At 40.6% G+C, this 14,338-nt stretch overlaps 1 protein-coding gene across 10 annotated transcripts in view; it reads left to right on the top strand.

The window, feature by feature from the left end:
• LOC128120385 (zinc finger protein OBI1-like) overlaps positions 1-13,513 on the top strand; it is a 31,601-nt gene extending 18,088 nt beyond the window's left edge. For 9 of the 10 annotated variants that reach the window (XM_052754299.1, XM_052754303.1, XM_052754305.1 and 6 more), the window contains 2 exons: positions 3,477-3,569; positions 9,758-13,513. In XM_052754299.1, the coding sequence (XP_052610259.1) occupies positions 3,477-3,569; positions 9,758-11,523 (1,859 nt within the window). In that variant the 3' untranslated portion in view covers positions 11,524-13,513. The remainder of the gene's footprint in view (positions 1-3,476; positions 3,570-9,757) is intronic. The other variant, XM_052754306.1, reaches the window with a different exon arrangement.
• The last annotated feature ends 825 nt before the right edge of the window (positions 13,514-14,338 follow it).

Here is a 14,338-nt window from a genome sequence, read left to right as displayed (position 1 = left end):
TTTTTTATAATAGTCACTGATTTTTGCTTTTATTGATTTGTTTTTTGGCATTATGTCAAGAAGACTTTTTGCCTAGGTCATTGTGCTGAAGAATTGCACATAGATAGTATGAGTTCGTAGCTTCAGGTCCTACATCCCCTTCTTTGAGTGTTTTCAGGTGATTTCCATCTATGGCGAGAAATGAGAATTTAATTCCTTTTCTCAGTTAGTATGATTTATTACTGAGTATTCCTGGGTGCAAGTGCATGAAAGCTGTGTTGAAAATCAGTTGGCTGAATGTGTTAGTCAGAATTCTGTCACTGGGAAAAACAAAAAAGATGCTTGACACAAGCATCTTGAAAGAAGAATTCTTGTGGATTACGTTTTTCAGAGGTTTCAGTCGATGATCAGTTGGCCCTGTCACTCTTGTTCTGTGGTGACATCATGGCAGAGCACATGTGTTAGAACAAAGCTGATCACCTCATTGAAGCCAGGAAGCAAAGGAGGAGAAACTGTTGCCCAATATCCCCTTCAAATTTGTCCTTATGACCCCATTTACATTAGGTCTCATCTCCCAGCAGCTGATGATGTCCCATGATCTTTAACATGTTTTGGATTCAAAGTGTAGCATTCAAAGTATAACACTGCATATACAGAGCTGGATCTGGGTTCTCCCCTCTGTTCCACTGGTGTATGTCTCTTTTGATGCTGAGTCCACACCATTTGAGTTACTGTATCTTTGGGGTGTGTTTTGAAGACATGTATTATAATGACTCTAGGGTTGTTCTTTTTGTTTAAAGTTGCTTTCACAGTTTTAGATCTTAAGATGTTTAGGACAGTATTTTTCCAGTTTTGTGGAGAATATGATTGGTACTGAAATGGGAATTTCATTAAATCTGTAAATCATGTTGGTCAGTTGGAAATGTTAGCAATTTACTTTTAGACCACGAACATAGGATATTTTTGTGTCTGTGCGTGTGTCAGTTTGTCAGTGTGTCTTCTTAAACATTTTTTCTCTGTTTTAGAGTTTCAATGTGTATCCTGGTTATTGAATTTTTAAATTATTTTAATTTTTAAAAATAATTTGTAATGGCTGGAGAGATGGCTCAGTAGTTAAGAGCACCTGCTGTTCTTCCAGAGGTCAATTTCCAGCACCCACATCAGGTGTTTCACAACTGCCTGTAACTCTCCCTGAGGGCAGGGATCCAACTCCTCCTCTGGCCTCCACCATCACCCACATACACAGCATACACAAACATAAATAATAAAATAAACATAAACAATAAAAATATTTTATAGCTATTGGGGATTGAATTGAATTCTGAATTTACTTCTCAGCAATTCCGTTATTAATAAGCATGTAACTTCAGATCTGCGTGTTTTTACTTTGTGTTCCATACTCCCAGGGAACCGATTCAACTAATCCAACTATTGTTATTTTTAGTTATGTATTGTGCTTGTTTATTTGTTTGTCTTCTATATAAAAATCATGTAACCTACAAAAAAGGACATTTTTGATATTGCCCTTTCATGTTTTAATTCCTTTTATTTCTTTCCCTTACTCTACTGTTGTAATGAGATCTGGTGCCCTCTTCTGGCCGCAAGCATACATCCAGACAGAACACTGTATACATAATCAATCAATCAATCAATCTTAAAAAAAAATAGTGCATCCTTGTCTTGTTTGAGAGCTTAGAGGAAATAATTTCTGGTTTTCGTCATTCATTAACCTGTGGACTATGGGTCTGTTGTATATAACTCCCATAGCACTGAAGTATAGTCCTTCTGTCTCTAATTATGGAGTTTCATGAAGCTAGGATGTTGAATTTTCTCGAGTCCTTTTTATGCATGGATAGTGATGTTCATGTGGCTTTATATTCTTCATTCTGTTGGTAAGGTGGTTTACACTTGTGAGTTTTCATAACATGAAAGTTATACCCTGGAACAAATTACAGAGAATCACAGTTTAGCATTTGGAAGGAATGGCTAAGTGGTTAAAAAGCACTTGTTGCTCTTGCAGAGGACCAAGGTTCAATTTCCAGCACATACACAGTGGCTCACAACCATCCATAACTTCAGTTCCAAGGGATCTAATGCCCTCTTCTCACCTCCAAGGGCATCAGACATGCACATGATACACAGATATACATTCAGGCAAACAACTCATAAAACAAGATAAATAAATCCAAAAAATTAGAGTCACTGTTTATTATCTTTTTATATTCCATTCCACTTGATTTTCTGTCTTGCTGAGAATTGAAGTCTATTGGTGTGTAGTTGGTTTGCTGTGTCCATGCCAGCTTTAAAATCGTTACAGCTACAGTGGTTGAGACTTTGCTTAGTTGTTTTTCTATTGCTATGAAGAGACTCCATGATCAAGGCAACTTATAAAAACAAAGTCTTAATTTGGGGTGTGCTTACTTATAGTTTCCAGGGGTTCTGATTATAATGGCAGGGAGCATAGCAGCAGACAAGCAGGCCTGATGGAACAGTAGCTGAGAGCTTGCATCTTATCCACGAGAGAGAGAGAGAAAGAGAGAGAGAGAGAGAGGGAGGGAGGGAGGGAGGGAGGCAGAGAAACTGGGCCTTGTGTGGGCTTTAGAAACTTCAAAGCCCACCCCTAGTGACACACCTCCTCCAACAAGGCCACACCTCCTAATCTTTCCCAAAAAGTTTCCCCAGCTGGGAACCAAGTATTCAAATATATGAGCCTATAAGGGCCATTCTCATTCAAACCACCATATTCCTCTAATGGCCTTTGTTTTATAAGTAACTATAGACTTTTCTCCAGTATATTTTAGAATATTCTTTGCCATGGAGTTTTGTCAGTTTGACTCTAGTATGACTCAAAATTATTCTTGGTCCAGTCTGGTAGGGGTTCTTAAGCATCTTATATCTGGACATAAACATCCTCTCATGGCATAAAGTCCTTCCGTTCGATCTGTGTGTTGATGTCCCTTTTCCTTTTGGAACACCATGATGAAATGCTTGCTTTCTCCACAGCAGTGCATGTCCATCAACAGCTTTGTCATCCTTTGTATTTCTTTCAGGTTTGAAAACCTGCCTGGGTTATTTTTAAATTCCCTGGAATTTGTTCTCCTGCCTGGTGAGATCTGTGATTTCATCCATCAGCTTTCTTTTATTATTTCATGAATTGAGGCCTTTGCTTCCAAAACTTCTGGCTGGTTCTTTTTTGTGATCACTCTCTACTTTCTCCATTTCTCTTAAAGATCTTGAGTTATAGTTCCAATGTCTCTGTTTTTCTTCACTTCTTGTGTTTCCTCCGAGTTTTCTTACATCATCACATTGGGTTATGTGTCTGTCATACAATTGAATTCCCCATAAGGGTGCTATTCCAGTGAGTGAAGACTATGGTGTAAACCCTCTCTAACACAAGTTCTAGTTCAGCCACTGTGACAAAGACCCTGAAATGGGACCGTTGTCTTTTCTCCATAAACCTGACTTGGCACAAATCTTTTATTATTTCCCATTTACAGGGCACTGTTTAGCCAAACCTGAGTTGATTTCCAAGTTGGAAGAAGGATTGGTGCCATGGAATGGTGCAGAAACCACAGAACAGTGCCTGCCAGGTGAGTCAATGCTATTTGGATAAGAGACAGCAAAAAATGAGCAACTCGGCTATTGGTCCCTTTGAGATGTTTTCACCAACTTTTATCAAAGCCAGCCAATTCTTATCAAAGCCAGACCTGAAGGGAGTGGGCTCTTGAACCTGACACTTACTTTATATACTTTCCAAATCAGGGACTCTGTGTCAAACCATTTTCCCTGGTTTGGTTTAGTTTGGTTTGGTTTGGTTTGGTTTGGTTTGGTTTGGTTTGGTTTGGTTTGGTTGTTGCTGTTATTGAAGTATCCTTATATTTGCCCAAATCCACTACCACTATGTGGGACTTCTCACCCATTTTTTTGGTTAAATACTTTCCCTATTTTTCTATTTCTTTTTTTTTTCAATGCTAAGGATCAAGCCCAGGGATTTGTGTGTTCTAGGAAAACACTCTAGCAACTGAGCTCTATGCCCACCCCCACCCCTCACTTGTCCTTTCCTCCTTTCCATAGACTGATTTCTATTAGGCATTTGTTGACATGTTGGGTTTTTTTTTCAGTTCTTGAGCTTTGATTAGCTTAAGGGTTGTTGTCTTTGTAATTGTTTAGGTGGCAATAGTCATCATACAAATGTATCTTGAGAAGGAAAAGTGAAACAAAGAGAGAGAGAAGAGGCACAAAGGTTGTTGAGCCAGAGGAGAGGAAAAAGCATGGGGTTCTATTTTAGGAAAAGCATCAAGTGAACTAATATCTAGTGAATTACTTACTTACAAAAGAAACACTGGATCATGATGGTGTACATTAATTCATTGTCATCTGTAGCTAGAGTTTTCCTGCCTGGCCCACAGTCAGGACAAATCTCTCTCACCTGCCAGTCCCACCAAGTAAACACAGAGACTTATACTGGTTACAAACTGTATGGCCGTGGCAGGCTTCTTGCTAACTGTTCTTACAGCTTAAATTAATCCATTTCCATTAATCTATACCTTGCCACATGGCTCGTGGCTTACCGGCATCTTCACATGCTGTTTGTCATCGTGGCAGCTGGCAGTGTCTCTCTGACTCAGCCTTCCACTTCCCAGCTTTATTCTCCTCCTTGTCCCGCCTACACTTCCTGCCTAGCCAATGGCCAATCAGTGTTTTATTTAATGACTAATCAGAGAAACACACTTGACATACAGACCATCCCACAGCAGTCATCAGCATAGGCCAGTGTCATCTGGGAAGAGAGAAAATGCTTCCTTCAGATTGGCCCCTAGGCAATCCTGTGGGTCATTTTCTTCGTTGGTGATTGATGGGAGGAGAGCTCAGCCTACTGTGTGGGCTGCCACCCCCACCCCCGGGCAGCTGGTTCTGCATGCTATAATAAAGCAGGTTGAGCAAGCCATCGAGAGCAAGCCAGTAAGCAGTGTTCCTCCATGGTCTGTGCTTCAGTTCCTGCCTCTAGGTTCCTGCCTTGATTTCCTGCCCTGACTTCCATCATTGATGGAGTGTGAGCAATATGTTTAAGACAGATAAACCCTTTCCTCCCCGAGTTGCTTTTGTTGATGATGTTTCATCCCAGCAACCAAAACCAGCAATCTTGGTTAGTCTAGATAAACAAATGTAAAAGTGGCCTACAGAAAGTTTTAAGGTTACAGATCAGTGAGGGAGGGCCCAGCCTACTGTGGATAGTGCCATCCCTGGGCTGTTGGTCCTAGGTTCTATAAGAAAGCAACCAAAGCAAGCTATGAGGAGCAAGCCAGTAAGCAGCACCCCTTCATGGCCTCTACATCAGCTCCGGCCTCTAGGTTCCTGTTCTGTGTGGGTTCCTGTCCTGACTTCCTTCAGTGATGAACAATGCTGTGGAAGTATAAGTCAAGTAAACCCTTTCTTCTCCAACTTGCTTTTGGGTCGTGGTGTTTTGCTGCAGCAATAGAAACCCTAAGACAGAGCCCTGATCACTTCTGGGTTTCTGCAGAGAATAGCAGGACTCAGCCTGCAGTCAGCAGATTGCTTCTGAAGTCTAAAACCTCAATCAGACTCAAGTAGACATCACCTTCCCTCCATGCACAAACTAGTCTCTGGAGCAAGCAGGATCCTGCCTGGCACACATACCACCAAGTTCACTGAGGTCAACAGTGGCTCTTTTCTGCAAACAGGAAAGATTCTAAATGAAATACAGCCTGTCACAACATAGCCTTGATGGGCCTAACCCTCTGCCAGCACCCAGCACAGATTGATAATGTGATAAAGACTCCAAGCACAACCTCAGTCTCCACTCCTCGCTGCTGGAGGCAATGTTAGAACAGATTAAAAGCTTCACCAGTTCCTTTTCTGGCTTGTTTTCTTTTCTTTTCTTTTTTTTTTTTTTTTTTTTTTTTTTTTGGTTTTTCGACACAGGGTCTCTCTCTGTAGCTTTGGAGCCTGTCCTGGACTAGCTCTGTAGACCAGGCTGGCCTCGAACTCACAGAGATCCACCTGCCTCTGCCTCCCGAGTGCTGGGATTACAGGCGTGCACCACCACCGCCCGGCCTTGTTTTCTTTTTGATGGTTCACTTTCATTTTTTAAGTTTTATTTTATTTATTTTAGCCCTCCTTGTACCGTCTCTACTTTTATGTGTTTTTTTTCTTACTTTGTAACCAAATGCTTTTTGCATTATGTGCTCTCTTCTTCCTCACACTTTTTTGGGGGGCCTAGATTTTGTTTTATTTTTGAGACAAAGTCTCTTTATTATGTAGCTGCAACTGTTCTGGACTCGCTATATTGAACTCACAGAGATCTGCCTGCCTCTACCTCCTGAGGGCTGACATTAAAGGTGTGTACCACCATGCCTGGCCTTTTTCTGTCTTTTATTTAACCCCAGTTCTCTCTTTTATCCCTTTCTTTCCCTCCTTCCTTTAGCTTGTCCTTTTATTATTCATTTGATTTTTGTTTTTAACCTCACAGTCTATTCACCACTGTTTATTGCCTGTCCCTCCCGTGGCATTGGCGAGGCTGGCAATTGTCCTTATTTTTCATGTCTGTATCTGGTTGGTTTAGTGGGTGCTGTTCAGTTTGTGTGTGATCTCCCTAATGTGCTCTGGAATTGGATTTGCAAAAATCTTACTGTGGGGCTGGAGAGATGGCTCAGAGGTTAAGAGCACTGATTATTCTTCCAGAGGTCCTGAGTTCAATTCCCAGCAACCACATGGTGGCTCACAGCCATCTGTAATGAGATCTAGCTCCCTCTTCTGGCCTGAAAGGATATATGCAGGCAGAACACTGTATACATAATTAAAAAATAAAAATAAATAAATAAATAAATAAACTTTAAAAAAAAAAAAAAGAATCTTACTGTGGATGTTTGCATTGGCGATCATCAGGAAGATAGTCCTGTCATTTTCTTGTATCCTTCCCAAGTTTGGGTATCAGGTCGGTGTCTTAGGATGAGTTGGGTGTGATGTTTCTCTCCTTACAGAACAGTACAAGGAAGGCATTCTTGCCAGCTCTTCTTTGAAGGTTTGGGAGAATTTGGCAGGGAATCCCCCTGATTCCGAACTTCTCTTGATCGTATTTTCGCTACTGTTTTGATCTTTAAAAAAATTTTAAAAAGACATACTAACATTTATGGACTTTTGACCAGGTTTGTAATACCAGGCATGAAATACTTCCTGTGATGCAAGCCCCCTATCTAGGCAAAAAAAAAAGTGGTTGGTTATCCCCTTACCCATCACTACCACTGTTATACCTACGGGCACATCTTACCAGGCAGATCAGTAGGAGTCATGCAGGGTCTAGCACAGAGTAAGACCTCGGATGCCTTTGCACCCCCAGCAGCCTGAATAGCAATTTCTGGCACTCTGTAAGCCCCACAGCAAAGACCAAGCTTCCTACTCAGCTGAGGTTAGCTTCAATATGTCTGCATCCACAGTGAGTGGTGTCTTTAGTAACCATCTGGTTAATAGTGGGCAGCCAAGAAAAAAGTCAATAGCCTGTGTTGTTTTGGGTACCTCTGGGGTCTCAGGGACCAGTAACTCATACGGAGGAATCCTTTACCTTGCACTGAAATTTTCATATGATAATTCATGACTTCTGCATTGTACACCCATAAAGGGTACTTCTGTTCAAACTCCTGGGTGTGTGTGTGTGTGTGTGTGTGTGTGTGTGTGTGTGTGTGTGTGTGTATGTGTGTGTTAAATTACTTTACAAACTAGTAGATTTCCATAAGCCTTATCAACATCCTTAGTTTTGGCAAATCCACTCCATGCTCTCTCTTCTCCCTAATCCCTCTATTCACTTAATCCTCTCCAAGATAGACAGACAGACAGGCAGGCAGACAGACAGACAGACAGACAGACAGACACACACACACACACACACACACACACACACACACACACACACACACACTTATTTCATGTTGCCTGTGTTCTGCTATCCCCCCATTCCTTCCAGTGTCCTCTGTAGAGCTAGCTTATTGGTCATAAGTTCTTTAATCTTTTTTCTTTGGCTTGGCAGTTGATGATTCAGAGCTTGGAATACATCTTTCCAGGCACTCTTCCTTTAAAAGTTTCTGTGGCAAATCTACTGTTATTCTGTTGGCCTGCATTTATGAGTAAGTTGACCTTTCTCCCCTGTAGCTTCCATGCCCTCTCTTTACTCTGTGCTTTTAGTGTTTTAACTATGGTATGTTGTGGGGAGTTTCTTTTCTGACCCTGTTTATTTGGTGTTCTGTAGGCATCTTGTGCCTGGATAAGTGTATCTTTCTCTAGATTTTGGGGCAATTCTTTTATTATTTTTTATTTATGCCTTTGGTATGGTATTCTTCTTTTTATGCCCAATAATTCAAAAGTTAGGTGTCTTATGGTGTTGCATGTTCTGTTCATTTTTTAAAACTTATCATTGACTTTTATTAGGTAATCCAATTCCTCTCCTGTGTCTTCTAGCCCTCACACTGTTTTCCATATGATCCAGTCAGTTGATGAGGCTTTCCATCAAAGTTTTTATTTGGCTTATTGAGTTTTAATTTCTAGCATTTGATGCCGTTTGGATTTTCTTCAGCAATTCTGTCTCTTTATTGAATTCTAGTTTCATGTCTTAGATTGACTTCCTTATTTCATTCAGCTGTAGTTTTGTTCTCTTGCAATATGTTCATACCTTCTTTGAGTTGTTTGAACATAGTTACAATCATTCCTTTGAATTCGTTGTCTTGGAATTTTTCCAGGTCATTCCACTGGGATCATGACTATGGGCTTAGTAATTGGGGGAAAGCAAGTTGTCATGATTTTCAAGTTGTTTTTGTTTCTATGCTGGGATGTGCATCTGAAGTAATGTGTTTATTGAGTCTCTCTTTTTGTTCAAATCCCTTTCTTTTTCAGTGCAGTTGTGTGCACTGTTCAGGAGATGACTAATTTGTAAGAGGGTTGGGACTTTATTTCCCCTGTGGAGTTAGTATTGAGGGCTGCACATTCTGTCATTAGTAGTCTTTTGAGAGTCCTTTACTATCTATGCCAACAGTCATCTAGTGATCAGCATACCTCTTGCTGGCCCTCTCTTCCACAGCCTTCTGATGTCTCTCCATGCCTGGATACCCTATGTTAAGCTCTGGTCAACTGGTGGAGTTGGGGCACAAGATCCTAGGAAAGCTAGCTGTGATGTCAGGAGACCTATAGGATGAAGAGAGTGGTTCTACCTAGGAACACTGGGAAATGAGATCCTAGAGGAGCCTGGAATCTTGTGGAAATAGAGGACCTACTGAGAACATGGGGGTGTAGTATCCCATAGAGGAGGGGTAGTCTAGCATCCATCACAGGGGAGTGGGATTCTGAAAGAATAAGACATAAAGTCTGTTGCCTGGCAGTACAAGGAAGTGAGATCTTGGAGAAGTCATGTGTCCTATGGGGTGATAAAGAGCAAGGCCTTCCTGGAGGAACAAAGAAGCAGGATTTCAGAGGAGCCTGATGACCTATGGGGTATGATGGTATGCAGCCTACCTCTCAATTTTTATTTTAACATATAGCAAATTTCACTCTTCCAGTTTATTGTATAGTCACATAAGCATCACTATCATAATCAAGATATATAAGAGAGTTTATGCACCCTCAGATATGTTTTTATTAAAAGTGACATTATGTAATTTCTAAGATTGATAGTCAAATTTCTATAAATAGCTGTGAATGTCAAATGCAAGTTTTTAATATTGCCTCTTAAGACCGTATTTCACTTATTAAATGATCATTTTTAATACCATTTTAGACGTTCATAAATGGAGTGCCCTGGCTGAAACAAGAGAGCAAGCTCAAGAGAAGTATTTAGGCCAACTTGAAATCACCAAGAGAAATACATCAATTGAAGATATGGTTGAAGTAGAAAAAATATTCAATGTGGACTCAAACTGTATTTCAAATATGAACATGAAGAATGAAGTCTACTCTAGAATGTTCTATCAGGAGCTTGTTAATCCATGGCAAGATGTACCTTTGCCTAGTGATCCTGATGAGAGGCAGGTAACAGAAGTAACTCATGATTTGAATGGAATTCGGGAAGTTCTCTCATATCCTGACCATTTTACTCACCATAGCAAGAATCAGTGTTCAGAGGGTCATTTTCAGTATTTTGGGCCAGATGAAGCCTTCCACATGAACACAACATTAACACCTAAGAAGTTTCATGTTCAGGAAACCTCTCGGAAGTTCAGTGAGAAATCCTTGGATGAGGTAGCTCTTCCTGCCCAATATATGACTCAGTTAAGAAAGCAAGCTTTGGGATGGAATACATATCATAAAATGTTCCCTAGTAGGATTGAACTCGGCAACCATGACAACATGCACATGGAAGAGAAAGATTATAAATGTGATTATGAGAAACCCATCCTTAACAAATCACACCTTACAAAACATCAGGAAGCACATGCAGGGAAAGAACCCCAAGGATGCAAGGAAAATGTCAAATTCTTCTGTCTGGATGCTGAACTACAAACAGTTGATCAGAAAATGCACATAGAGAAACAAATTTATGAATGTAAAGTATCTGGGAAAACCTTTTACCACGAGTCACAGCACATTGACCATCAGAGAGCACACACCTGTGAGAAACCCTGTGAGTGTGAAGAATATAGGAAAGCTATCTATGATAAGTCGACCCTCACCCAACATCAGAGACTTTATACAGATGATAAATCCTGTGAGTGTAGAGAATACAGTCAGGCTTTCTACCACAATTCCTTACTGTCTCAATATCAGAGTGCTCACACAGATGAACAGCAAAATGAATGCAAAGAATTAATGAAAATTTACTTCTATATATCAAGCCTCACTCAACATCACACTCCTACTCTTGAGAAGCCTTATGGATGTAATGATTGCATGAAAACTTTCTCCCACAAGTCACAACTCACTCGCCATCAGAGAACTCATACAGGGGAGAAGCCCCATAAATGTAAAGAATGCAGAAAAGCTTTCTGTCACAAGTCACACCTTACCCGGCACCAGGGAATCCATGCACCTGAAAAACCCTATGAATGTAAAGAATGTAAGAAAGCTTTCTACCTGAAGTCACAGCTCACTCAGCATCAGAGAACTCATTCAGGTGAGAAGCCCTATGAGTGTAAAGAATGCCAGAAAGCTTTCTTCCGTAATTCACACCTCACTCAACATCAGAAAATCCATACAGGGGAGAAGCCACACAAGTGTAAAGAATGTGGAAATGCTTTTGCCCGTAAGTCACACCTCACTCAACATCAGAAAACCCACACAGGTGAGAGGCCCTATGAATGCAAAGAATGTGGGAAAACCTTTTCTCGTAAATCACAAGTGATGCAACATGAGACAACTCATACCGGTGAGAAACCCTATGAATGTAAAGAGTGCAGGAAAACTTTCTATCTTAAGGCATACCTCACTCGACACCAGGTAATTCATAAACCTGAAAAGCCGTTTGAATGTAAGAAATGTGGGAAAGCTTTCTCACGTAAGTCATACCTCACACGCCATCAGAAGACACATAGAGGTGAGAAACTGTAGGGATGCAAATGATAAAGAACTTCCTTCAACTAGTCAGACTCAACAGAGGACTTATACAGATGAGAAGCCCCATGCATGTAGGGAAATGTCCTGCTGTTACTCCTCAGCCAACATCAAAAAACTCATGCCAGTAATAAACCCTATAAATGTCAAAGTATGAGAAAGTTTTATACGGGAGTTATGCCTCACTATATGTCAGAATACATAAGCAGTTGGGAAGCCATAGGAAATGCAGGGATCTATGTTTAAGTTACACCTCTCTATAAGTCAGTGAATTCATTTAGTGATAAACCCTACGAATATACACGATGTAAAGCTCAACACAACAAGAGATGGCGTATTCAGGCATAAATGCTGTCAATGTAAACAATGCAGAAAAGCTTTCCATCATAAAAAAAATCACTTACTGCCTGAGAACTCATAACTGTGATGCCATTTAAGTTCAAACAACATGGGAAAAAATGTCAGCAAGTCAGACCTCACTGCCTACCAGAAAATCACACAGGTGAGAAAACATGCTAGTCTAGGGAAGCTTAGAGAGCCCTTGGCAAGTAAGGAATCCCGTGAGTATGAATAATCAGGAGATGTTTCAAGGAGCACTTGCTTTTCCCCTCAGCTTCTCTGAGCACTGATGCTTACATTTCACTTGTACTGAGACAAGGCTAGCCTGGACAACAGAGTAATACACCCTGTTCTTTTTTTAAGACTAGGTCTCTCTGTGTAAACCAGGCTGGCTTCAAACTCAGAGATCCATCTGCCTCTTCCTCCAAAGTACTGGGATAAAAGGTGTGTCCCACCACGCCTGGCTTGTAATAAAAATGTTTTTAATAAAGAAAGTCCAGTCAAACTATATTGGATCCTCTCCATATAGGACACTGGAAACACACCAGTTTGGAACCATCTGAAAGTACTCTTAAAAACTTTTAGTGGGATTTGAAGTTTGGCTGGCATCAGAACACCATGAAGACAGACATTCAGGAAGAGCTTAGGGACTTTGCTGCTGTACCTCACTCATCTGTGCATCAGAGGTCCATGCTAGAAGCCTCCATATGTCGAGATTGTGAAGTTCCTCAAAGTCACACATCTACAGGCATTGCAGAGGCCATCTGAATGTCAACGGTTGAAAAAGGCTGGCATGTGGTTCACTGTCAGAGTCTGTGTCATGTGTTACCCATCCTTTCAAATTCATACAAGTAGCCTGTGTTGTCAAATATGCTCAAATTAATTGCAGTCCATTGATAATGCTTTCTTTGGTTGCATTCAGTAAAATAAATCTTAACGATTTTTATTTTTAATTCATTTATTTTTGTATGTGTGTGTGCAGTGTGTGTACTGCTTGTGTGTGAACATGGGCATGCATGTGCCACGGCATATGTCTGAAAGTCAGAGTACAACCCTGGGTGTTAGACTTTGCCTTCCACTTTGAGCCAGGGTCTACGTGTGCCAGACTAGCCAGGATGCAAGCTTCTGAGACTCTCCTGTCTCCACCTCCAATCTCACCATGGGAGTACTGAGAGTACAGATGTCTGCCACTGCATCCAGCTTTCCATGGGTTCTGGAGATTCAAACTCAGGTCCTCATGGCAAGTACTTTACTTACAGAGTCATCTCCCTAGCCAAGTTTTTTGTTTGCTTGCTTTGTTTTATGTGTTTGATATTTTAGCTGAGGGCTTGAAATATAGTCAAGGCTGTCTTCAAACTCATAATATAACCCTGGATAATCTCAAAGTCTTGATCCTCCCGCCCAGCCTCAGATGTGTTTGGATTACTAACACTTTACTTGGCATAAATAAATAAATAAATAAATAAATAAATAAAGGAGTTGGTGCATAAACAGATGCTCCATGCATCAGAAATCTGTGGAAGAAAGTATCAATTCATACAACTTGATGTTAGTTTTCAAATAGATTTGTTAATCGTGGATTATGAGTCACAATTTAAATTACAGAAAAGTGTTCTAATAAACATGAATGATGCTCTGTTATTCCACACATACTGGACTTTCTTGTCATATTGGAGGCTGGTAATTGACACAGTATCCCAGTAGACAGAGCCAAGCATGGTGCTGAACAATGGACACTATATATACCATCCCGTATATGCCTTGAGGGAACCCAACATTACTGAACAGATAATACGTACACAACAAGTGTGACAGGAGGTATGAGTGTACCTCCCTCAGTAATAGGGTACATGCTTTTGCATTTTGTATCCTCAGGCAAAATCTCCAGTATACATAAGATAGATAGATAGATAGATAGATAGATAGATAGATAGATAGATAGACAGATAGATAGATGTGGCAAAACATAGCTCAGTGTCTAGAGCATCATTCATTATAGTGAGACCTAACTTAAAACTGGGCAGAACTATCCTATGGCCAAGGGAGTTTGAACTATATAAGAAAGGAAGTTGAGCATGCACCCATCCATTACTCTGCTTTCTGGTGTGGATGCAATGGGACCAGATGCTTTGAGCCTCATCATGACAGACTGTTCCTTGAACTATGAGCTTAACAAACCCCTTCTCCCTTAAGTTGGTTTTGCCAGAGTATTGTAACACAGCAATGGGGAAAGAGTATGACTATAACAATATTGTTACAAGTTAAATCATGTCTCAAGGTATGTGTTCAAGTCATTGTCTCTGATTAAGAAAATGTGACCCTGTTTGATGGTTAGAGATGAGATATGGGGTGACTAATCATCTAGTGTAAATGGAATCCGTATACAGAGATGAGAACACTATGCGATAAGAGGTCAATGGGAATGACAAAGCCACAGCCCAAGTGTTACTGAAAACGGAATGCACCTGCAGCT

The sequence above is a fragment of the Peromyscus californicus genome, unplaced genomic scaffold, assembly GCF_007827085.1.
Source record: "Peromyscus californicus insignis strain IS unplaced genomic scaffold, ASM782708v3 Scaffold_2__1_contigs__length_46816999, whole genome shotgun sequence".
Lineage (NCBI taxonomy): Eukaryota > Metazoa > Chordata > Mammalia > Rodentia > Cricetidae > Peromyscus > Peromyscus californicus.
This window is presented reverse-complemented; position numbering and strand designations above follow the sequence as displayed.